Source organism: Ischnura elegans, chromosome X, assembly GCF_921293095.1.
Source record: "Ischnura elegans chromosome X, ioIscEleg1.1, whole genome shotgun sequence".
Taxonomy (NCBI): Eukaryota; Metazoa; Arthropoda; class Insecta; order Odonata; family Coenagrionidae; genus Ischnura; species Ischnura elegans.
In genome coordinates this window covers 109,618,600-109,646,022 of record NC_060259.1, presented here as the reverse complement: position 1 = coordinate 109,646,022, position 27,423 = coordinate 109,618,600, and the positions used below count along the sequence as shown (strand labels likewise).

The 27,423-nt window shown below is 39.0% G+C and overlaps 1 protein-coding gene across 4 annotated transcripts in view; it reads right to left on the bottom strand.

The window, feature by feature from the left end:
• The window catches only part of LOC124170843 (F-box/LRR-repeat protein 15-like), a 112,370-nt gene that overhangs the window by 40,217 nt on the left and 44,730 nt on the right, over positions 1-27,423 (bottom strand). For 3 of the 4 annotated variants that reach the window (XM_046549837.1, XM_046549840.1, XM_046549838.1), the window contains exon 4: positions 14,347-14,507. The exons of the other annotated variant lie outside the window; for it this stretch is intronic. In XM_046549837.1, coding sequence (XP_046405793.1) covers positions 14,347-14,507 — 161 coding nt within the window. The remainder of the gene's footprint in view (positions 1-14,346; positions 14,508-27,423) is intronic. 4 annotated transcript variants of the gene reach the window in all.

The following is a 27,423-nucleotide window of genomic DNA, read 5'->3' as shown; positions in this document are numbered from 1 at the left end:
ACTCAAGCAGTTTATCCAGTTTGATTAGGAACTCATTGAAGATCCCTGTTGGAGATCTATAAAGTGAGATTATAGCAACACTTCCTGAAGTAGTTTTAACTGTACACACTGCACACTCAAAGTGTTTCTCTTCAACAAGATCCATAATATTGACAGAATTTATATCACTTTTTAAACTGTTATGTGCAAAGATAGCAACCCCACCGTTTTTATAGGTATTCCTTCCAAAAAAGCACATCAAGTTGTAATTGCTAATGGACACCAATTTGAGTTCATCAGATTTCATCCAGTGTTCACTTATACACAGGAGGGTAGGCTCTTTGCCACTGAGGGAAATCTCCAGCTGAGGAATCTTATTTCTTAAGCATTGAATATTAATATGGGCTACTTTGAGACTGGTACAGGGTACATGATGGGATATGTTGTGTCATAAGGACACATCACTTGAATCTTGCTCTGCAATAGTAGAAGAATCTAAATTCCTTGCAGTTACATTGCTTGTATCACTTTTAACACACTTAATTATTTCTGAGCACAGGTGATTTTTCCCTTTACTATTCAAATGAAGACCATGACGAGTGTAGAATGAACGGTCTAGGCTATTTGTATCAATCATTGTTACATGATCGAAGTTGGTACTAAGTTTTAGCAGATCCTCATTTACCTTTTTAGTCTCAACATTGATACATGAGGTAGCAGGAAGGTCATGGCGATGAGGAATGTTAGCAATTATTACATTGGTATTTGAAAGCTTTGACATCAGATTACTCATGGAGTGAACAACAACTTTACCCTTATTGAGGTACACATCGTTCGTGCCGGCCATGATGATTATGTGGTCATTTTTGGTGAGGTTATGTGAGATCTTTTCGCAGGAGTTCGTGACCTCGTTGATCCCGGCGTTCGGCATCACTACACCACATGTATTGTACACTTTACTAACCTCGGTTGCAGCAATTTTAGCCGAAATACCACGGCCATGGCTGTCAGAACACAGCAGAATAGATTTCAGCTTCCGTTTTACGCGATGAAGACACTTGTTTTCGTTTTTGGGAGGTACAGGAACAGGATGGTCTTCACAATGTCGCACATCACTGTTTTCAGGGAGTTGATTTAACAATTCAAATTTGTTACGCAGCGGCAACAAGGGTGGAGAAGGAGCTGTTTTCCTCGTTGAGTTCACACGCCAGTTGCCGTGTTGAATCCATTCGTCGCTCATCTCCACGGAACTTTTGGCTGCGACGACGGGCCTGCTCGCATGTTGATTCTTGTTCAAGATATGTAGCTGAATCTCTAGATTTTTGTTTTTTTCCCGTAGAACACTCATATCATGCAGGAGTTGCGAGATCAGGGCTTCCTTAGAGGCGAGGTTACGTAGAAGGGAGACGTTTTCGTCTTGAACGGAGCGCGACGAGCACGCTAAACACGACCACGTTTTTTCAAAACTTGAGACGTTAATATTCAGAACATTGGCACAATTATTGTGGAATGATGACTTGCAGGACTTGCAATTAACGCCGTTTACTACTTTTTTGTGGCATATAGCGCATTTTATACTATTAACCAATATTTTACCGGTGCCTAGTACATTGGCGTACGTTCCACTTGACGCCATCTTGAAATGTGTAATATAACCATATATAATAACATATAATAACATATAATAGAAGTTAAAACAAAGAGACAGAAACATTAATGCAGGACGATGACACACTGTGGTGTGGAGATGGAATGAAGGCTGAAAACTCATGGAAAAAAGTTCACCTGAACCGGGAATCGAACCACGGACCTTCTGCTTTCCGGGCAGATGCTCAGACCACCGAGCTATCCAGGCTAATCTATTCTCCAGTGTTTTCGGCAGGGGTTTAAACAACCAAATCCCCCAAGGTCTAGCCCTATGATTTTGGCCAAGAGATGGCTCTGGGCGTAGGTACCGCCATGAACGAAGAACTGAACGCAGACAGAAGAAGAAATGGAATTAAAGATGCTCACAATCACACACAAAGTAGGAAAGACATAGCACATGCGTTTCGGGGAACGCTGATATATCTGGGCCGCATTTTTACCCTCTGATTTCTGGCTTTTTTCCACCTACCACAGCACTGTTGTCCTCGTCCTTTTTCTGTTCCATGTTCCTATCCCTTTCTTTCCTTACCTGTGAATTTATATGCATATTTGCGCTTAAGGCGTCGTGTGAATGAATGAAGTAGTGTATCGGCCATATTGGCTTATTTCACTTGGGCTCAGCGTGCCCCGAAACGCATGTTCCTGTCTCTTTCCTGCTATCGTGTGAGTGTGTATCTTTCCTTTCATCCTTGTGTCCTCGTCCATTCCTTCTGCTGGTGAGTGGTGAGCTGCCCCAGTGCCATCTATTGGTTACTCTTGTGGGCCAAAGCAAAGGGAGTTTACTGCATATAAACCCCCGCCGAAATCATGGTAAATCTAAGTGTCCTGGTAGCGCAACTGGCCGGCAACCAGGAGGTTCTGGGTTCGAGTCCCAGTCAGGCCGCATTTTTACCCTCTGATTTCTGGCTTTTTTCCACCTACCACAGCACCGTTGTCCTCGTCCTTTTTCTGTTCCATGTTCCTATCCCTTTCTTTCCTTACCTCTGAATTTATATGTATATATATATGTATGTATGTGTTTTCGGAGAATGGGGAATTCGTTTTGGAGAGAATGGGGTACAAGTCCTTCAGGATGTCCTGTCCAACCACAAATCCACCTCACAAATTTTCCCCTCTCTTCCACGGATCACGTATAAGAGACCACCTAACCTCACCACCATCTTCAAAGCCACCCGCCCCCTTCAAAAATTGAATTCAGTCCCCACTACCCCACCCTCGCCATGCAACCGTCCTAGATGTAAAACCTGTAAAATTTTATCTCCACCCCCAGCCTCTTTCCTCTCCAAACTTAAATTCCTCCCGATATCTCCTTCCACCACCTGTACCTCTACAACCATCATATACCTCCTTCAATGATACTTCTGCCCCGCTTTTTATATAGGCCAATGCACCACCCCCCTCAACCTTAGAATAAATAATCACCGCGCATCCTGTTGTCCGTCATCCCCACACGCATCTCTCCCGGTCCCCACACATTGTTTATCGCATGATTCCATCTTTAATCAATGTTTCAAAGTTTCAATCATTGCCTCCCTGTTACCCACTGACTCGCCCCTCAATCTCCACACCCTCGAATTGGCGTGCATCTGGCATTTGCAAGCCAATAAGCACCCGGGTTTGAATGTATCTTGTTGAGTTAGCCCCGCCCCAATACACCCCTCCCCTCTTCCCCCCACCTTTTCCCTTTTTCCAACACACTCCTTCCCCACTCATTCTCTCCTTGACTGATGAAGTAGCTACAACTACGAAAGTCTTCCAGTTTTATTTTTCGTGTGTTTCCTTTTTTTGTGTCTATGTTATATATATTCAATGTTTTGCAGAAATGCGATGCAACGTAGCACATAATATGAATGTTCAAAAACACAGTCACTAAACATAGACACGAAAAAAAAAAGAAGAAAACACTCACACGAAAAATAAAACTGAAAGACTTTCGCGGTTGTAGCCCCTTCATCAGTCAAGGAGAGAATGAGTGGGAAAGGAGTGTGTTGGAAAAAGGAGTGTTGGAAAAAGGGGAAAGGTGGGGGGAAGAGGGGAGGGGTGTATTGGGGCGGGGCTAACTCAACAAGATACATTCACACCAGGGTGCTTGTTGGCTTGCAAACGCCAGATGCATGCCAATTCGAAATTCAGAGGTAAGGAAAGAAAGGGATAGGAACACGGAATAGAAAAAGGACGAGGACAACGGTGCTGTGGTAGGTGGAAAAAAGCCAGAAATCAGAGGGTAAAAATGCGGCCTGACTGGGACTCGAACCCAGAACCTCCTGGTTGCCGGCCAGGTGCTCTACCAGTTGCGCTACCAGGACGCTTAGATTTACCATGATTTCGGCGGGGTTTATACACAGAAAACTCCCTTTGCTGTGGCCCACAAGAGTAACCAATAGATGGCACTGGGGCAGCTCACCACTCACCAAGGGAAGGAATGGACGAGGACACAAGGATGAAAGGAAAGGTACACACTCACACGATAGTAGAAGTAGATAGGAGGAGTAGCTTAAGGCACCGTGTGAATGAATGAAGTAGTGTATCGGCCATATTGGCTTATTTCACTTGGGCTCAGCGTGCCCCGAAACGCATGTTCCTGTCTCTTTCCTACTATCGTGTGAGTGTGTACCTTTCCTTTCATCCTTGTGTCCTCGTCCATTCCTTCCCTCGGTGAGTGGTGAGCTGCCCCAGTGCCATCTATTGGCGTGCTATCAGTGCTATCCCCTCGGCGGTGGACCGGCATATGGATGGCATCTGTATAAAAGGATGCACTCATACTCTTTGCATCTGGATGACATCCAGCTGCCAAAAAGAAATTTGATGGTTTGTGCCGGCTGGGAACACATCGTTTTCTCTCGAATCACGGTCAAAATCGCGCGATAACACTCGCTTTCTTTTACTGATGGCTTTATTTTCTTGTAAGTGCCTACATACTATGTTCAGTTAATAAAAGAGGCAACCAGCGCAGCCTATAATCACTAGCTGACGAAAATATTTCAACTAACTTCACTCCCATCCATGGAGACTGAATTACTCGACCGCATTGCTACTTCCGCTTCTAAAATTAGAATATTTCGAGAATTTTCCGCGACTTAAAATAAATCAAATACAGTTTCGCAATTATTTTATTCCCATATTTCCCGGTGTAGCACTTTCTTACTACCGCCTTGGTAATTTTTTCGATGCTTTCGTGAACGATCGTAGTTTAAAATTTATTGCGCTTAGCGACAGTCATATGTCTTGCCTGCGTATTTATGCCGCGAAATCTGACTATTCCATCGGGAGTCAGGGACGTCAATTTCTAGCAATACTGAACGAACATCAATCCATGCGCGGCAGTTTTAGGTGAAGGAGGCAGCTAATTAGCTGATACGCGGTAGGGCAATGAAATTTTTTACCGTCGCCGCCGCATTCTGAAGTAGTTCGCCCAGCATTCTCACCGGGAAATCACGTCCTTTCGCAGACCTAGCGTTTCTGTGTGCCCTCGACAGAGTTTTTCTTCGGAACGCTACGTGCATTGTATTTTGGAGAGAGGGAATTCAACAAAATTTTCAAAATTACGCTCAATTTTTTGTCTATTTTTTTGCGGCAGTCACGTGTTTATTTTTTTTATAATCTTTAACAAGTCACATGTTATAAGAATGATAAATCAATTCTAAAAGATATAATAAGGAGTATTTTCAATTATTTGCCGTAAATATGAAAATTACTTAATTAAGCATAGGCTGATTCGAGAAATAAAAGAAGGCGACTACTTGACATTACCTCATAATTAGCAATTTTCCTAGCCATCAACGAGGACAGGCAGAAGGCAGTGACCTTTGGAATACCATCATTCACCCTCACATCTATTTTAAACAACTGAGGAAAAACAGAAGAAACTGGCTAGGCTGCACAAATAAAAAAACTCAGGCAGTTAAATACGAGGATGAAGAAATTATGTTTAGAAATATAAAACTATTGTTCTTTCCTCCGAACACTATTAGTAAATTACAACCCTTAGACCAGGGAATTATTTCTTAGGTCAAAAGGCATTAACGAAAACAGCCAGTGATTTATTTACAGTGAAAATGGCATTAAAAAGTGCTCGTGGAATTGAAAACATTATTTCGAAGAGTTTGAAAAAAATTTTAAGCAAACCCATTAACTAATTTATTTTCTAAAAAGGCCTCTTGAACAATTTACTTTTACCTTTGTGTAACCATTAAATTGTAAATATATGTTCACTTATGTATACCTATATATTTAAATATATTAATATAATGGCTTAAAAGACAGTAGCACCTTTCATTCCCCAAGGATATGAAAAAATGGTGCCTACCACTTAAACCTCTCTATAGTGAACCTCCATACATCAAATTGCCCAAATTTTGGTCCCCTCCATTACGATGTAAAGAGGTTTTACTGTATATATACAATGTTTTGGAAAATATGATATGCACGTGGCACGTAATATAAATAAATAAAATAAATAGATAAACTCCTCGGATAACATTTAAGAGACCGCCGAATTTAAACACCATATTTAAAGCCACCCGCCCTCTCCAAAAGTCGCAGTCAGTCACTATCTCCACACCCTCACCTTGCAATCGTCCCAGGTGTAAAACCTGCAAGATATTCTCTCCACCCCCTGCCTCTTTTCTCCCCATGCTTAAATTCCTACCGATTTTCCCCTCCACTACTTGTACTTCCACCAACATCATTTACCTTCTTCACTGTAATTTCTGCCCTGCTTTCTATATTGGCCAATGCACTACCCCTCTCAATCTCAGAATTAACAATCATCGCGCCTCCTGTTGTCCATCTTCCCCCCACTCCTCTCTACCAGTTCCTACACATTGTCTTTCACATGATTCCATTTTCAATCAATGCTACAAAGTATCCATTATTGCCTCCCTCCCTCCCACCGACTCCGCCCTCAACCTCCACACCCTCGAATTGGCTTGCATTTGGCACTTTCAAGCCAATAGCTTTCCAGGTCTGAACGTCGCATCCTAACCCCTATTCCTAACTCCCCCTCCCCATACACCTCTCCCCTTACCCCTCTTCTCCCTCTTCCAACCCTCTCCTTTCCTCACCATTCATACTTCAGCTGACGAAGAAGCCTGAAGTGCTTCGATAGCTTCGAGTTTATTTATTCAATGTGAGTGTTTCTTTTTTGTGTCTCTGTGTTTATCGATATTAACTTGAACTATATATATATATATGTGATATCTTATATTTTACGCTCTAGAAGGGGATGTAACACTAGACGAAAGCCTCTTGCTGTATAAAGGACGATTGGGTTGGCATCAATATATTTACCTTTTAATAAAAACTTTTGTCCTCTTAGAGTCCAGTATTGTGAATGTCTTGTCAACAATTATTTATACTGGGAAAGGCTCTTGACACAGACTTTGAAAGTAAGCCAATGTCCTCCCAAGTAGTATTGTCACAGATGAAACCACTATTTGAAAAAGGATATTGTGTTACAATAGGCAATTTTTATACCTCTCCAAAACTGACCAAGAAACTAATTTCTCTTTCCTGTGATACACGGCACTGTGTGCGGAACACAAAAAGGGGATTCCAGAGGGGCTGAAGAAGAAATAAATGAAGAAAGATGATGTGGCAGCTTTTCGTAAAGGAAAAATGATGGTTCTTCGCTAGAAGGACAAGAAGGAAGTGCCGTTACTCTCCACGGTTCACAACAGAGAAATGAGAGGTGCAGAAAAGGGGGGTAATGGTTGTGAATCTGAAGGTATTCGTCAACTATAATGAGACAAAAGGGGGGTGGGTGCAGAAAAGGGGGGTAATGGTTGTGAATCCGAAGGTATTCGTCAACTTTAATGAGACAAAAGGGGGGTGCTGACAGGGTGGAACAGCATTTGGCTGACTATCCAATCCCACGAAAAAGAGGGAAAAATATTATAAGAAATTATTTTTTCATTTTATGGAAATTTCTCTAATGAACTCATATGTTTTATATCACAAAAGAGGTGGTAATAAAATAAATTTACTCTACAGGCTGGACCTAATAGATAGGATGATTGAACTTTACTTCCCAAGTGTTCCCTACACTAAGGCAGGTAGGCCACCCACAAAAGCACATCTCCATCGAATACGGAGAGGCATTTCCCGGAACTAATCCCACCCACAGAAAATAAGGCAAACCCAACTGGGAAGCGTGCACTGTGCTCCTGAAAGCGAGATGCACATGGAAAAATAGTGAGGAGGGAGAGCCGATATTTTCGTCCTGACTGCTATGTGGGTCTTTGCATTGCCCTTTGCTTCAAAGCGTATCATACAGAAATAGACTTTTAGCTTATATAATATGTGACTGTGTTTCAAATTTGGAGTTTATACCAATATTTTTCTAACATTATCATCTGTTTTTATTGTGAATCAATTATTTACAAAGAAAATCATTCAAATGATAGAATAAATTATCAAGTAAAAATACACGTGCATAGTTTGCATTTAAATACAGGCAATTCTAATATACCTTTAGCCTCTATTGGAATTTTTTTATAGAGGAAGAGACCCATATGTTGTGGGGCATGTCCAGAATTTTTTGTCTTGTACTATGTCTAATGAAGATTTTTGGAACTCCTTTGTAGTTGAGTATCATAATTATGATACATAACTGTCATTTGAGGCATAATTATATTTATTTTTCATGGCATAAATGATAGCAGCAAACATATAAGTGTAAGGAAGATGAAGGATGCCAAGTTTTTTAAAGAGTGGTTGACATGGAGTGCATAGAGATGTATAGCACATCAGCTGTAAAGCCCTCTTTTGAATTTTTAATATTATATGAGTATTGGGTTTAGGGCCCTGAAAAAGAATACTGTAGATTACATGAGAGCAGAACTCGCCTTATGCAATAAATTGATAAGATTACGTGACTATTTACAGTTCTTATAAATCTAATAAAAAACATACTGAACTGAGTTTGCTATGCAAATTTTGAATATGACTCTCCCTTGATAGTTGACCATCCAGAGCTAGACCCAGAAGGCAAGCATTAGTATTTTGATAAATGGGTCTGTTATCAATGGTTACAGTGATATTTATATGAGGCTTATTTTTATCAGCATAATAAATTAAGGTAGATTTCTCCAGGTTGAGTGGAAGAGAATTTTCATTACACCATTCTAGTGGAAAGTGTAACCTGGTCATTTTAGAGGTGGGTGATACCATAGAGTAATTATTTATAGAGGGCTCACCATACGGTCAAAAATTGTATATATTTTTTATGTAGTTCTGGAAGAATTGTAGCAATATTTTTAATTTGCTCGTTCCACAAGCCTGAAATATATTCTGAAGCAGAAAGGGTCGCTACATTTATTGATGACAATAGTTAGTTGATTTTGTTCATAACAATTGTTATAAAAAATATTTCCTTGAATTGCGGCCATTGACTTGGCTTGTCCGAGTTTACATTCCTAATCCAGTTGCCAGCAGACTGTTCTTAGTATTGAATTGAAACTTGCAGGAAACATATATTGCTCATTTTTTTCCACACTGGTCAACTTAAATTTGTTCTCAAGTCAGTTTCAATATTGTTATGTTTGCTTATACATCTTTTGGACAAAAAATCTGTAATTTTGCGAGGTACCGTAAAATGGGCTAACTTCGGCCGCTTTTTAAGGTTTTCTATGAATATGAAGGTGATAATTATAAAAAATCACCACGATAAAATTAGACATTATTCTCCCTAGCTTTATATAGAGAATCCCATGAATGGATAACTGTCATATTACTTATTGTTTACTATATTAAATTATTAATCATGGCCGAAGTTGCCCCAGAAATGGGGCAACTTCGGCCATGGGGAAATGGGGAATGAAATTTCACTATTGGACGAAGTTACCCATACCAGGCTTTACTTCAGCCGCTAAAAACGTGCAGGAATACCTGTAAATTGATTTAACAATATTTTTCATTGGGAACTGAAAGAAACAAATGCCGCCATGGCTAATTTTATTGAAACAGTAAGATTAAAAAAAAAATTGTTATAAATCGGAAATAATATTTTTGTCGTAATATTAGCTGTGAAATTACTTATTTTCATAGCCAAAATTAGAAATTAAAGTATAAAAATTACAAATAGGAATGCAGTTATACCGCAAATAATCAAAAAATGTCCAAACTGTCCTTTATGTTTTTGAAAATATATCTTCCACGCCTTATCGGAATCTGCATTTGGAGTTTTCTCACTATTTGGTTTTTCTTAATGGAGCACATATCCTCGACATCTGGGAAAACGAAGAAAAGATTTTTCCCCGCCTTTTTTCGGAAGAACTTTACCACATAAGAGTCCGAGGCTTCTATAATCTCAGCTGCATAGAATCTTTGGTTTTTATAAGCGTCATTTAAATATTGGACTAGAACAAAGTCCCCTACGCCATATGATTCCGCAATCTCAGTGGAGATTTCAGCGTCTTTTTCAGCCAAACTAGAATCCTGAACTTCAATCGACTCATCTACTGTATTTGAGGTGCCAGCAGAAGCTGTTTCTTGGGTCTCCACGTCAGTTTGGATGACGTCTTCAACAGTCACACTCTTTCCAGGTTTTCCGCTGATTCGCTTCCCCTTTGATTTCCTTTTTTTATCCTCCCCCATGCGGGCAGTTTTGAGAATTTCGGTGAAGGAGTCAGTCCAACATTTCTCAACACTTTCGTTCCTTTGAGAATCGGGAAGTTTTTTCAGCACAGCCTCTCTGTTTACAGGAGAGATCCCTGCTGATAGGAATCCAGATTTCAAGTTTTTTTCTATTTTTTCTCGACCAATGCTTTCAACTGCTGTCTTTAACATTAAAGGAAATTCCGTTTTAGGCAGCGTACCTCGGTTCTTCTTTTTCCACTCATCAAGAGCCTTTCTCCATGCAACTTTTATTGGTCGGAAGAGAGCAATGTCGAGAGGTTGGGTGAGGTGTGTCGAGTTTGGTGGCAGAAGGACAAAACCAATGTTATTGCTCTCACACAGCCTAATTACCTCCAGTGAAAGGTGACTGGAAAGATTATCCCCGATTATGACCTTTCTTCCAGGCAATCTTCTAATGTAAGGAAGGCATAATGTTAAAAACCAATCTTCAAAAATTTCAAGGTCGAACCAACCACTATCGTTCCTGTTGTAACGGGACCCATCAATGCCGCCCTCAGTCCAGCCTGGATATAAATGTTTTGCCTTGTACAGCACATACGGCGGGAGAAGATCTCCAGATGCTGTCCCTGCCATCATGACTGAAACCCCACTTTTGGAAGTGTCGGTTATTCTCTCCGGATGTTTCGTTCCTCTCTTCACAATAACTTTGACTCTCCCAGGGTCATCCACAAAATTAGTTTCGTCATAGTTGACGATGTTATGCGGGGAAACACCTTCAAGGGACTTCTCCAAACTGTCAAAGTATGAATTTATTTCAATTTTTCCAACTGAAGCTCTGGCACGTTTAATATTCTCTGAAAAGCGGAATGCAAGATTTTCATGCCTCTTCAAAAATCCTCTTACCCAGTCTTCTCCAGGCAAATTTTCATTGAAGACAGCCACGGTTGTGCCTTTTCTATCTAAGTAGTTTTTGACAACCATTCTCGTGTCCTTTGGTGTCAAAGGAAATCCCCATAAAGCACATTGTGTTAGTCCATGTGCAAGAGCATTTTCTTCCTAATTGAATAAAATTTGAAGTTACTCTCGGCCCAGACATTATGTGCACTCGAGTTTGGATACGAATAGCGAAATGGCATTAGGACGCACAGAAAAAGTGATAACACCATAATTTTTCACACTCCGTTTTCGGAGTGTGAAATTAAAATGCATTTAAGTGCCAATGCTTTATTAAAGTTAGAAGAAGAGAAAATTGGTGACCAGCAGTATCTGGTTTACCAGTGAGTAGCCGATTCTTGCCATTTGTCATTTCATTCGCAGCAATAAATTGCATGAGTTTATACTTTGCATAGAGGAATAGGTGACGGGCCGCTGGCGGCCCGGAGTGGGCGAACGCGGCAACACTGCTCCGCTCGACGTAAAATTAAATCAGAAAAATTATGGTGCCATCGCTTAGGAGTGTCACAACATCTACATATATCAGGAAATTAATGTTGATATGACAATAATGATACAAAAATTAACCAACCTCTAAACAAAGAACGCAAGGGCGCCCGATTTTCCCCACGTGAATCTCCTTCATTCTGTCCTGAAGTGTTGTTCTAGGAACAGCATACTTTTCGGAGGCCTGACGGATTGAAATTTTGCCTTTCCGAATCTCTTCCAGAGCATTTTTTAGGTAAATGGGGTTATAATTGCAATAGGCGCGACCGCCGACTTTCTTCTTGGGTGCTCTCGGCATGGCCGAAGTTACCCTGAAAATTCATGCCCATGAACATGAATCCTACTCTACCAAACACTAATTGGAATTTAAATGTATTTTATTGTAAAATATGTTGAGAGATACTTACCCAATGTCACGGTTAAAGCGAGACTAACTTTCAAAATATAGATATAGCTGGACAGATGTTTGTCTTTACACCTTCACGCTGCGTTATTCACTACTGCCTAGGAATGAGCTGTCACTGTACTAAAGGTTTCGCGCGAATAGACACGTGGGGGCAGTAATAACGTCAGAGACATCTATCGATACACACAGCATTAATTCAAAAGGTTGAAACGTCACCTGACTAGGTGGTAGCATTAAAATTCAGGTTAGGCAACCTGATGGCCGGAATTACCCCGGTTGGCCGAAGTTAGCCCATTTTACGGTACAAAGCAATCGCCTGCTAACTTTTGTATCTTACGATATAGGTCCTTATATGCTGCGTATGAAATTTAGAGAAAACTAGGTATAAATATATTTTTGGCGAAAAAATTGTAACCATATCTTGAATACGAAAGGAGTTACGAAATTTTGATTTTCTCAAATATTTTTACCTCGTCATAATTTCAGCCGCTTGCTAATTTGTGGCAGTTATCTGTAGCTTATCATTCAACTATCGAGCAACAGTTCTTAACAGCATCCTAAAAAGTGCAGGGAAAGTCTTTAATGCCTAATTTCATGTATAGTTCAACCTTTTTGAATTTCCATAAAATGAAAAAATAATTTCTTATAATATTTTTTCCCTCTTTTTCGTGGGATAGGATAGTCAGCCAAATGCTGATCCACCCCGTCAGCACACCCCATTGTCTCATTGTAGTTGACAACTACCTTTGGTTTCATAACCACTACCCCATCAACATAGCACTGGAGAGTATAACAATTTAAGACTAACCTCACATAACCTACTCATTTTTCAAACAGGCCTGGTTATGCTGGAGTAAAATTTTATCTACGTAACCAGCAATGTTACACCGTAGATGAATTCATCTCACTGCCAAGTTAAAAAAAATTTCTTTCGTCCAATTTTATGCCCCTTCAAATATTGTGACATATTTTATACTGTGTGTGTTTACTTGTGCATGTTTATATTATCTGATCTGTGTTACATAAAATATTATGTTATTATTATTTTATATTTGCCAGCCTCGGTGGCGGTGGGGTTCGCCTGCCAAACCCAAGGTCGTGGGTTCGAGTCCCACCTGGGTAAGTTATCATTCTCCAGGGCATGGATGTTCGTGCACATTTGATTGTTAATTGTTAACAGACACCCTGATGTAAAGGCCGAAAAGTGCTTTTTTCGGAGGTGCGAAAAAATAAATATAAAATAAAATATATTGTGTGAAGTATATGATGAACATAGCATCCCCTATATTTCTGCCTGTAAATAGGCATAATGACATTTTCCACACTAGTACAAAACTTGTCGTCAGGAACCAATAAAAATATTATTATTCATCTCCCAATTCTGACACACATACCATCAATGTTCTTCATTATCCCTTTTGCATTAGGCCGAGCATTCTGAAGAGAGAATGCACCCCAAGCAGCAGATAATATTCATTGGATATGTAAATGAGGTTGATATATCCAAAACAGGTTGCCATTACATGATGGATTATTCTGACAACGTGACACAGATATCCTATTTGTAACATCCATGATGAGTGGTAAACATAACATTGCATCGATGTTCAAGTCATAATATTTGTGATTTTAATTATAAAAGGTGAAAAATTGAATTCCAAACAGAATCCATTGGTAGTTGATGTTCTGCATAGAATTGAGGAGCACAAATGTTTTGCTTGTGTCTCGGGATTATCAAAAACCATAATAATTTCATCCATTATGTACTAATTAGAATTTGTGAAGATATCTAAGATATGCTGTAATATGGACATCGCTGTGGGGTTGTTTGGTGGGTCCTATGTATATTTGACACATATCCATTCAACGTTAACTGGATAAACATGGATATTGCACAGATGTCTTATGTCCGACAATGTTGTAGGGATATTGATTGCTGCTTGGGACAGTGGCGTAGCGAGGTGGGGTTCGGACCCCCCAAAATATTAAAATATCAAATAATATCCTGTTTTTCAAAATTTTCCCCCCTGCTTTTGGACCCCTCACCAACAAAATTCCTGGCTACGTCACTGGCTTGAGAGTAGACGATTGGAAGGATGAGAAGATGTTGGTGCATGCATTATCATATTGCCTCATTTAAAATTACCATACTTCATTCAAATCAACTTGACTCAATATTTGCGAGTAGTTAGAACTTGACTCAAGAACAAAAGGAACTACTCGCATATCTCTCTACGTTATTGATTCCCATCTTCAAGCTAATATGAATGAAATAAACAAGTGCTCACTTTACTCACCCAACAAACTTCAGCAGGAACTCCTCCATGGCTATATCCGTTACTAAGCAAAGCGAGAAATCTACTTTTTTTAATTGCTTACTATCCAGAGATCCAGTTAGTAAAAATATAAAGCGATTGGTCACCCACTTATTTCCGCGAACTGATAAGGCACTCAAACTCTGAAAGATTAAACATAAGCAACAGGAGAAAATAATGAAAATAACTTGTACTTAATAGGGCTAATAAGACTGAAAAAACATTGCACCCAAGCCACCTAACCCAATTCAAGTCCATATTTACACGTCACTTTGTACTGGAATTAACCCATGACGTCTCAGATTTTGAAGAAATTTCGTGAAAAAGCTTCCCTATGCAAATAAGTAATACCATTTGAAGCATTTTACAATGAAAATGAGGCCACTGAAAAGCCAACCCAAAATCCCCTGATTTTTTCTGGCATTTCAGAATTTTGTAAACCATGTATTCGATGAGAAGTATTTGAATCTATAATTACCTTTATAGCAGATAAAAATTTGATAAACGGTAGAAAAATGATACTTTAAAGCACATTAATTAAACTCATGTTATAAAAATGAATTTTAACAGACATGAAGTACCGCCTCAATGATATCTTAAGATTACTATGGTTGGATTACCAAGATCCTCTGCTTAAGAGAATGAAGAAAAATCACTCCATGACTTTCACAGTAAATATGAATTTTCCAGACTTAATTTATAATTTTCCAAGGTAATCTATGAATTTCCTGGTTGCCCTTAAGGTGGCTACTCTGAATAATGAAAAATCTGAATAGTAATTGGCATTTTCAAAATAATGGTTTTCTCTGAAAACAACTTAGCTGAACAGATATGCGGCCCAAATTTGACAACTTAAATGTAATTAGCCCTTGATTGTGCCATAGTGATTGCTCTTACTTGAATAGCCCTTCAAAATGGCCCCTGGATATATAGACTCGGAGGTGGAAGTGAAAGGGATGGGATTAATCCCTTCTACCAAGCAGCCAAGAGCGCTTCCCCCCTTAAGAGCGCCTACGTAATGGTGGCTGTTGCTTTTTGAGACACTCTTTCATCACTATTCACTGACAAAATCTTTTGAGAAAACAAGGCGATGCCCGCCTCTTTCAATCCACATCCCTAGTGTGACAAGTCCCACCTTCTGGTGCAATGCCGCTCGAAACATTCTCAGCTTGCATGACTGGGCCAGTTGCATAGATATTTGATAAGGATCATAGTTGACGACGAGAGGGCTAATTGAGGATCCATACCTTACAGCACACACAAACATGCAGTATACATTAGTCCACTGGTATATTAGTGGTCTCACAATTCTTGCTATGATTTCACTCGTTAGAAGCCTCAAGATTTCACCAACAGTCAAAGAAGAGCGAAATATGAGTACATAAATAAAACGATGATGTTTGAGGCCTTATTGGGCCAAATCTACCATAGTTCATTTCAAACATCTTTGCGACTGCGAACGACTCCCTGAAAACCAACCAAAATTCAACAGGGTAGAATAACCTCAGGGAAATTCAGTTGCTTTAATATCTCCATGGTGTATGCTTCATGAGTTAGTCAGCAGTGTTAATAGGGTTCCATGCTTGGGTCACAGAGAGCAGAGTGGGTGGAAGACAGACAAATGCAGAAGCATTCAGCCAGAATTAGTCCACTCTCTGCCAAGCATCTGCATGGTCCATCTCCCTCCAATTCTGCTCCCATGTGAACTCAGTTTGTCATTGACACTACAATGCCTCAACTTGTCTGGCTACCTAGAACACCTAATGCAGTCATTTTTACCGAAGTTGATAAATCAGTTGAAAAAGGGACTTACTAGATGATAAACGATCTCAGGAAGGCTTGATTTTCTCAGGGGTCGACTTATACAAATTCAGAATATTTTCTATAGTTAGAAATTTTTTTTATAAATTACGTAATAGGCTATTCTATGACAATGCTACAAAAGATGAACATTGGGGTCAAATATGTATTTTGTTCAAACTTCTTATTGAATGTATCAGATTCTCAATAAAATCTTCACAAAGCCAATTAATGAAAAAAATATTTTTTCCTATTCATGCACATTTTCACTTTCCAGAGTTTTGGAAGAAAACAATTCCTTCAATGATGAATCTGAGCTTTTCCCGGAGAATAGCATGGATGAAGGATGAAAGCTTCTCGGATTTCCAACTGGGTCTGCCCGTTGTAGGCCGACGTTACGTTCGGAGAATTTCCCTCAGGGGTGATGATGCCCACGTAGCTGCGTTTCAATATTCATCCCCTCCTCCTTCACCTAGGTGCTCTCTGATTGGTCGGTAACTTTTCCTCCTTTCTCATCCTATTTATTACCAGGTTCCAGGCACTACTTAGCTGCAGTCCTCGATCTCTATTGATGCTGTTTGGGTGAAGACTGATCTCTACGGCTTCTTTAGTGATATGGTCCCAATAACCTTTAGTCTTTCCGAGTTGGGTAGTTTCTTCCCAGTGGATGTTGTGCTTTTCCTGGGCACAGTGTTCTGCAATGACCGATTGTTCCAATTGACCGTGTCGGAGATGGCATCGATGCTCCTTTGCCCTCCTCTCAATCGTCCTCTCCCTCTCTCCAATACACACTTTACAACATTCGCATGGAATGCCGTAAATGTCGGCTGTTTTGAGACCAAGAGGGTCCTTGGCTCGGACTAACTGATCTCGGAGTTTACCAGGAGGAAGGTGAGTGGTACAAATATGGTGTTTGGAAAGAATCCTTGCCATCTTTCCCGAGACAGTGGAAACGTATGGCAGGATGGCTTTTGATGCTGGAGGCCGTTCTTCATCTAGTCCGTCTTCTTTATCTTCATGGCGAAACAAAACTCAGTACTATTCCACAAACTTTTATTTTAACAGTCTACTAGTTTCTACGTTTATACTGTCATTATCAACACTAACAGCAATAGCGTACAACGTCCATCCTTATTTACCCAACAATAGTGTGAGGGAAGGAGGGGGGGGAACTAAAAGAGGAGGAGGGGGTGATTGGGCATTGTTGGTTGAATTTGATGGTCAAAACACAAAGTATAAAAGCTGGGGGGGGGGGGGACAGATAGAAGGTCAGGTGGTAACGAGGTTAATTGGAATGGGAGGAAGAGGATTGTCAAGGAAGAAGTCAGATTTTAAAAGAGTAGATAAAAAATTAGAACATTTGAATACAGTCATATCATTTAAAATTTTAGTGTTACGTGCAAGAGTGCATTTGGTGATTTCTAAAATATCCAGTTTTACACTTTTGTCATGTACATGTAAAATTTAAATATTGAAATCACTGTTGTGGCTGGATTCGGACAGGTGCTTAGAAAAATGGGATTTGGAGTCTTTCAAACGAGCACTTCTTTTGTGTTCATCAACACGAGTTTTAAATTTGCGGCCCATTTGACCGATGTACACACCATTGCACTCACCAGATGTCAGGGCATAGACACCACTTTTTTCTTCAGGATGCACTTTGTCCTTAGCATTAAAAATCACTATACCTAGGGAAGTCGGGGAGTAAAAGCACGCTCGGTATTTGTCATTGGGTATGAGGCTGTGAACACTGTAAGACAGGGGGCCAAGGAAAGGTAATTTGCACCACCGTTTGGGTTCTGTTTTGGGGACCGGCAGAACACTGATTAGGGTGGGCGATACTCTTATTCGGGTTTTTTCTTGGCCAGTAATTTGTGGATGAGGTCATCATTATAGCCGTTATTTGAACATATTGATTTAATTATATCAAGTTCCTGGTTGAAACTTGAAGCAGACATTGGGATACAGAGTAGTCTGTTTAACATAGAGTTAATGCCTGCAATCTTGTGGGAGTAAGGATGGTTTGAGTCTGCGGGGATAAGTACATCCGTAAAGGTACTCTTCTGGTAGATTGCGAAGTCATGTTTGCCTTCTTTGAGGGAAATGGTGAGATCTAGGAAGTGGAATGTGTCACCTCCACGTTCAGAAGTAAAATTGATGGATGGGTGGAGGGAATTGAGTAGCCCAAGAAAGGAGGCCAGTTGTCTCTTGCTACCAGTCCGCAGGCAAATAATGTCATCCACATATCTAAAGTAGTAGCACACGCTTTATGAAAGTTGAACAGTTCACTTTCCAGGTTATCCATAAAGATATCAGCCAGGATAGGCGAGAGAGGAGAGCCCATAGAAAGGCCGTGGTTTTGTCTGTAAAACTGGTGATTGAATTGAAAATAATTTTGGTCCATGCACACTGATAATAGTTTTTTGAAGTCACTCACTAGGTCATCATTCACGGATGATTTTCTGAGCCAATCTAGAGTTAGACCTATAGCCTCTTTGGCAGGTACAGAGGTAAAAAGGTTGGAAACATCAAATGATACCAGTTTTCCATTTGGTGGGGGGGGTTATTGTTGAAAGACTTTTTGCTAGCTCAGAGGAATTTTCAATGCTGTGCGTAGGCTTGAACCCCGAGAGGTTCCGTAAGAGTGTATTTAACTTTGAGGAAAGGAGGAGGGAGGGAGCAGAAAAATGGGAAACCACTGGGCATATGGGCACGTTAGACTTGTGGGTTTTTGGTAAGCCGTACATTTTTGGTGGAAATGGATTCATTTAAATAAGATGTCTCCTTTCCTGAGGTGAGAGTAAGTGTTCACATTGGATTTAAGTTTATCTTGAAAAATAGGGGTGGGGTCTTTGTTCAGCAGTTCGAAGTCGTTTGCCGAGATAAAGTCATAGCACTTCGTTAGGTGATCACTTTTGTTGAGGATGACGATACTAGAACCTTTGTCAGCTTTGGTGAAGATGAGATTGTGGTTTGTGGCGGCCGACTTAATAGATTTTAACAAGTGGGAGGAAGAGACAGGTGAGGAGTTTGGGATTCTAGTGAGGTTTTTAGAAATATAGCGATTTGGTGCTTTTTGCCGGGAGGTTCACTACGAAGGGCTACTTCACAATCAACCAAGAAATTACAAGCAGCCTTCGTGTTAATGGGTTGGGCGGGTGAGTATTACGTTCTTGTAAATTATCCTTGTCAGAGATCTTTTTGACCCTGGGAATTAATGAGGAGAGGACCGTGTTCTTCTGCGATGGATGATGATGACTTTTCCCATTTAGGTATAGATCGGTATGAGTAGGCTTCCAATATACTTTGTGCCCCAGGGTTCCATCTCCCCTGCACCAGATGAGGATGTCCAGGAAGGGCAGCTCTCCGTTCGTTTCAGTCTCCATGGTGAAACGTATGTTGGGGTGACGGCTATTCATGTGGTCGACGAATGAGGGCTGAGAATCCATTCCGTGGGGCCAAATGATGAATGTATCATCAACATACCTGAAGAAGCACTTGGGGTGCAGTGGAGCCGAGTTGAGGGCGTGTTCTTCAAAGTCTTCCATAAAGAAGTTAGCAATGAATGGCGATAGAGGTGAACCCATAGCCACTCCATCTGTTTGCTCATAGAAGTCCCCGCTGTATAGGAAGTAGGTGGAGTAGGGTGTTGCTTATTTTTTATTTTTTCTCAGATTTTTGATTTCTACCTCTTAAAATATGCTATAGGGTGCAGAAGGGATATCCTAAAAATTTCAGCTCAACTGTTTAACATTTAGAGGTCGCTCAAAGAGCATAAATGCAATAACATTAAATTTTCCTGATTTTTTGAAGTAGCATCATTTTCAGGGGTAAGGCACGATTTTGCGGGCCTTAAGGACCAAAATTCGCTCCACTTTAACGTCCGCTCAACAGTTTTCCAGGAATACATTACTTTTCCCCGAGCTACAGCAGCGCGTCACACCCCTGACGGCGAGCTGGTCGCTCGGAGGCCGCATCCACGGTCAGCGACCGTCATTGCCTTACGCCCCTCACGCCTTTACAAGCGAAAGTCGGCTTAAGAAAGGAGGAGTCGAATACTCTGTTGGCGTTTTTCATACCGAGTGTTTTCTGTGGTTTATCCTTTAAAATAACTACATCACAGTTATTCGAACCTAATTAATGATAAAAAAAGAAATTTTCATGTTAAGAATCCAAAAAAAATATGATAGATTGAGAACCTCAGATATGAAAGTAGGTAGTTAACTCTATTTAAGCTTGTAAAATCAATTGAAAATGCTTTATTATGCTCGCTAATCTCCACCCTTGTACGCAGTCGTGAACAATCTCAGCAGTGGCCACTGGCAGTTCTGCTGAGTTATGGAATCTTTAATGTTGTTTTTATTTCATCAATCGGCCATGAGATTTAAAGAGCCATTTAATGACGTAATATGCAAAATAATATCTACTTACTTGATTCAACGAATTAGTAAATATTTCCTTTAGTAGACAGTAACCCCTGTCTGTAACATAGTAGCAACAAGAACCATTGCTGCTCCTCTCGCGCCAATGCCCAAGGCATCAAAGATCAGTGCAATTTGGGGTGTAATTAGGATTTTCCTACCCATCTATCTTCTCTTCTATCTACTCGTCATATCTTCTCTTCCTCTCCACTCGACGCGCCGACTTCTCTGACTCCTCACTCTCTATTAAGTGCTAGATAAGGATCTCATTATTTGGCAAGCCAAAGGCGCGTTATAGCTGTCCCGGTAAATCAAGTCCACCCCAATCAGCCAATTTACAATGCATTTCATATAATGTGCATTTGTCTATGATGTGGGAGATTGATTTTTTGGTGCTAGCAGAAACTTGAAACTAATAATTGTAAGGAAGTCTTTCAGAAAGAAAAATATTTTGAAAACTCTCGTGCTAACTTATATTTTGAAGCAGGTATACTGGTCGCCTCTGTATTTTCAATAGCTCTTTATCCACATCATTTTGAATAACTTCCAGAGCATTTACCGCGGCAATATCAAACAATCAATCCAATTTTTCATTCAATTCCATGTCGTTCTTTAGCTGTTGCATAGGTCGCCGTCAAAAATAAATCTTGAATAATTACAGCTCACTGCACAGTGCCTCTATTTTATATATTCCACGTATTTCTTGAATAGTTTGAATTATCGACATAATAGTCTGCAATGGAGCCACGAACCTCATCGTTAGTCTCATATTTGCACACACTCCCTGTTACAGGGTTAAGTGGTGGTGGTAGAACACCTGCAGCACTTCGCGAATCAAAGGGAACTTTTTTTTCGTGAAACAAGCAGCTATAGCTGCTGGGACGCCGATTAGGAATACTTCAATAGACTTGCGCGCGATAAACGACATTGTTTTTATCAATAGCGTCTCGACTCCGAAAATTTACTCTACGCCATTCAAAATCCAACTGCGATGAGGTTAATGGGGGTGTGAAACACGCAAACTCGGGTAAGAAAACACACACATAGTTGTCTCTTAAACATCATTCTCCATGGTTCCATCTATTCCACTTTATCTCAACGAAAGTCTCATGAATTTATAACAATGTAAAACAATACAGGTAACTCCTCCCTTCTTCCACCGACTGTCACTAGGGAAGGCACGATGGGGGCGTAAGGCAGTGAGGGGTGCAGGACTTATCAGTTGACCGTGATGCGGCCTGCGAGCGACCAGCTCGCCGTCAGGGGTGTGACGCGCTGCTGTAGCTCGGGGAAAAGTAATGTATTCCTGGAAAACTGTAGAGCGGACGTGAATATGGAGTGAATTTTGGTCCTTAAGGCCCGCAAAATCGTGCGTTACCCCTGAAAATGATGCTACTTCAAAAAATCGGAAAAATTTAATGTTATTGCATTTATGCTCTTGGAGCGACCTCTAATTGTTAAACAGTTGCGCTGAAATTTTTAGGATATCCATTCTGCACCCTATAGCATATTTTAAGAGGTAGAAATCAAAAATCCGAGAAAAAATAAAAAATAAGCAACTCCCTAAGGTGGAGGTTAGCACGTGGTGGAAGAGTTCCACTGTTCTCGGGTCCAATATTCTTCCCAGCAAAGCCAGGGTGTCAAAAAGTGGCACTCTTGTGAATAATGACACCACGTCAAGGCTCACCATGATATCCGTCGACTGTACGTGAATGTCTTGTAGGGTTTTGACAAATTGCATGGAGTTCTTCACGTGGTGTTCACACCGTCCCACAAATGCTGTGAGTTCTCCATTTAAGTATTTTGCCAGGTTGCAGGTTGGGGCCCCCAAAGCTGAAACAATTGGCCTTAGCAGTGCTCCAGTTTTGTGGATCTTGGGCAACCCATATATCCTGGGCGGGGCTGGTGCCTTCAGTCGCAGATTCCGTAGCTCTTCCTCGTGAATGCCAGACCTTTTGATCAGTTCAGTGGTCTACCTGGAGATGGCATCTGTAGGATCACGAGACATAGCTCTGTATGCATTGTCTGCAAGTATGTCCAGAATCTTTTGGTGGTAACCTTCTTTCTTCACGAGGACCGTAGCATTGCCTTTATCTGCCTGGAGTATCATGATGTCCTTGTTGTCCCTTAAGGTTTGCACTTATGACACCAAAATTCTGTACTGCACAGTGGATTATGTTTTAGAAATAAGTTAGAGCCCTCGACTCTTTTTTATATGCAACATAGTAAAATTTTACCAAAATCATAATGAAACATACAAAGAAAGTCATACTTTGCTCAAATTAAAAAATTGGAGGAATCCACCAATCCCACCCCTGAGTATAAATCATGCCATTAGAATATTAAGCTATTATGAAAAAAAACAATAAAATAACATAACTGCCAATCAACTATTATTTTTAAACACAAAAAAGATAAATTATAACAAAATATTAAGTAATAAACCTTCACATATTGCACCTGTGCACAGTGGTCCGAAATCGGAAAAAGCCGGACAAAATTCCGAAATAGCGTTTTTTGAGGTAGAGACGTGAAACTTGAAGTATATGCTCAAAAATAATTGCTTATCATGAAACAATGACTCATTTTTCATAGATCTCATCCGTTGCTAAGATACAGAAGACCAAACACGCCCGATCTCATTTTTCTTCGAAAAACTTAGAAGTCAAGCTGCTCGTAGAGTTTTGGAAGGATTTTAATGAAGTAAAAAACATTATATTCCAGTAATATGGTACTTTATCTATATTTTCCATCATTTTTAAATATTTTGGTTTATATCGATGTGGTATAATGTCACAAAATGGCGCCTCCATTTTTATGGCAAAACCTGATATAAAGTAGACATTATCTTTAGTTTAAGAAATAATAGTCCTCCAATTTTTACTGAGAGTATTAATTGAAGTTAGCTTAAGAGTATAAAGCAAAAGTCTTGGAAAAAAGTTTGCAGCTGCAAAAATGAACGCAATTTTTTGATCACACTTCACGTCCCGACTCAGCGACGATTAAGGCTTAAGAGACTCGGTGATACCGATGGATATTTCATGTTTTTTGGAACTTAATTATTTAAAACCTTTATTTTATGCATACTATACAGTATCTATTGACCTGAAATACTAAATTGAAGATATTACTAGGATATTGGATCGTGCAAAAATAGACATTTTATGACACCGCACAGCCTTTTTTGTTATATAATGGATATTTCCGAAGACGTTTTTCCATTTCTTATTCTTTTTACTATACCATATGATCTACCGCGAGTAAATTATACTAATTAAGGGATATTGAAATGATTTAATAGCTTTTGTATAAGTAATATTTTTCGTATTTAATAATAAAATGTGAATTAATGCACTTAATACAATTGTTCAATTGAAAGTTTTAGCATTAAAAATCGTGTAAGATTACAAATTATTTAGAGTATATGTCTTATTCAATGCTAAAAAATACAGAATGATAAAAAAAGTGACAACAATATGAAGGAAATGTTGGATTGAGTCTCCACAAAGGAATAATTTGAAATCATAATTCTAATGAAAAAATTAGCAAATTAACCAAAATATATCCCCAACGAATGAAATACAATGAAATAGAAGGCCAGACGACTTAACAAAATGTACTAAATACATTGACCTGAAATACTAAATTGGAGATATTACTAGGATATTGGATCGTTATACTAGGTTACTGAACTCTTAAATCTAGTAAACACGCTTTGGTTTCACGCCTAATTACAGTCTCTGCTACACAGATCTTCCAGTTTTTTTTATTATTGCACTGCCTACGCACTTCGAACCATACACTTCTTCCAATTAACGATGAATATCAATCGGAGGAACATTCTTCGCCTAATTTACAGACCAGAAGCAAAACTTCATGACATACCGCAGTTCGCACTAAGTCGGAGCAAGAATAGGGACGTCCATCCAGAATGGGTGCTGTGCCAATAATTAGCTTGCTAATTGGTATTATTTAAGCGATGGGAAGGAGAAAGGAACAGCAAACATGACTAAGTAGTCAAATTTTGCTAACTGGATATGGCGACCCGTTGGGATTGCAGTGCTTCCTTTTCAAATCCCCTCGTACTTCCGTTTTTGGTCAGCGGTGTGTATTGCTGCCCAAAATTACAGTAACTTAAATTACGGTAAAGATTCATTAAAGATTATATTGTAATTAAAGTAAATTGCAGTATTCTTTGCGATTTTTAGCTCGAAATAAAACATGGCACACAGAGCAACTTATTTCCCGGATGCTATCCGTCAGTATCTACCATGTACTTCTACAACGACCTGTATGTATTTTCTGATTTTATTTTTTATGCTATAATACGGACAAAAGTTTTACTATCTTTATATTATATTTTCATTAGGTTCATTGGGGCAACCAGAAAAAGATTTTAGCACTTCCTCAGATAGATAAAAAAGAAGAAAAGTACATAGGTAGTATTTCAGGTCAATGTATTTAGTACATTTTGTTAAGTCGTCTGGCCTTCTATTTCATTGTATTTCATTCGTTGGGGATATATTTTGGTTAATTTGCTAATTTTTTCATTAGAATTATGATTTCAAATTATTCCTTTGTGGAGACTCAATCCAACATTTCCTTCATATTGTTGTCACTTTTTTTATCATTCTGTATTTTTTAGCATTGAATAAGACATATACTCTAAATAATTTGTAATCTTACACGATTTTTAATGCTAAAACTTTCAATTGAACAATTGTATTAAGTGCATTAATTCACATTTTATTATTAAATACGAAAAATATTACTTATACAAAAGCTATTAAATCATTTCAATATCCCTTAATTAGTATAATTTACTCGCGGTAGATCATATGGTATAGTAAAAAGAATAAGAAATGGAAAAACGTCTTCGGAAATATCCATTATATAACAAAAAAGGCTGTGCGGTGTCATAAAATGTCTATTTTTGCACGATCCAATATCCTAGTAATATCTTCAATTTAGTATTTCAGGTCAATAGATACTGTATAGTATGCATAAAATAAAGGTTTTAAATAATTAAGTTCCAAAAAACATGAAATATCCATCGGTATCACCGAGTCTCTTAAGCCTTAATCGTCGCTGAGTCGGGACGTGAAGTGTGATCAAAAAATTGCGTTCATTTTTGCAGCTGCAAACTTTTTTCCAAGACTTTTGCTTTATACTCTTAAGCTAACTTCAATTAATACTCTCAGTAAAAATTGGAGGACTATTATTTCTTAAACTAAAGATAATGTCTACTTTATATCAGGTTTTGCCATAAAAATGGAGGCGCCATTTTGTGACATTATACCACATCGATATAAACCAAAATATTTAAAAATGATGGAAAATATAGATAAAGTACCATATTACTGGAATATAATGTTTTTTACTTCATTAAAATCCTTCCAAAACTCTACGAGCAGCTTGACTTCTAAGTTTTTCGAAGAAAAATGAGATCGGGCGTGTTTGGTCTTCTGTATCTTAGCAACGGATGAGATCTATGAAAAATGAGTCATTGTTTCATGATAAGCAATTATTTTTGAGCATATACTTCAAGTTTCACGTCTCTACCTCAAAAAACGCTATTTCGGAATTTTGTCCGGCTTTTTCCGATTTCGGACCACTGTGCTACGGTAAAAATGACTGCCCGGGCTTTCTAGGCAGAATTAATTTTGTTAAAGAAAATAATCCAAAAGCACTGCACTAAAATGAGGTATGAAGTTAGGAAAAGTCAAGAAAGGTAATTCTTTTCTACTAAAAATATAGTAGAGGTAGCCATTTGAAATATCAACTGCAGTTAATATGACCACTCCCGCATTCAAGTATTAATGGAACTGTGGTAATATTGGGTCCAGGAAATTTTATATTTTTAGACCAGTAAACCAGCAGAAAAATACAGCAGTACCTTGATATAACAAAATTCAGGTAGGCCAAAAAGGACCAAATTCATTATCAAGAAATTCATGATTGCAAGGATAAAATTTTACACCAAATTTTCAAAGATGCAGTGGATTGAAATTTAAGTTTTAACAAGTGCATCATAATTCATCAATGCTGAACTAATTAATCTTATTACCTTGTAAATTACAAAAACAAAACTGTAACAATATAAAAAATAGTTCACAATGAACATGTTCTATCCATGTTCAAAGAGGTTTACACCTGTCTATACCTACTATGCTAAGAAGAAATGTTATTTCTGTGACAAATGCTTGTTTATCTGCCATAGTATTTGTCAGAGGCCACGATGCCCAAGTTTATTTTTTGGTGGGGTGAGGGCTTGCTGCAAATATTTCATACAGAATCCCTAAATTCCTAATTAGAATATGACTCCATAAAATCGGGTTCTTAGAAATTGTACATGTAAAAAATGATATTCATTTTTCCATTCAGTTCCAAGTAAATTTTATGAGTTCCATTTCATTAGATAAAATTGCAAAGTCATAGATTACCATTATAAGAAAAATAGCTCATCGCCTCTTTCAAATAGCATGGAGTGAAACTAAAATGGAAATCAAGGATGACAATAGGAATTGTTGAGGTTAATTTTTTACTTTTGAATTTAACAAGGGCTTGTTAGCAAGTGAAAAAAGGCTACAGATTTTGGTAAAAAATAAAATGATACCATGTGAAATTATGACAATGCATGATTTTTGTGCAGTGAACTATGAAACAGAAAGAGAAGAGGGCTTCAGCACAAAATCATCATAGCTTATGCTTTCAGCGAAGGAAAAAAAAAATTTTACTGCTGAATAATTAGGAATTATGCCAATACAATGATCAAATTGTCATACTTTTTGATGTGCATAGAATAAAAGTAAGCCTTCAAACGTATTTGCCCATTGGT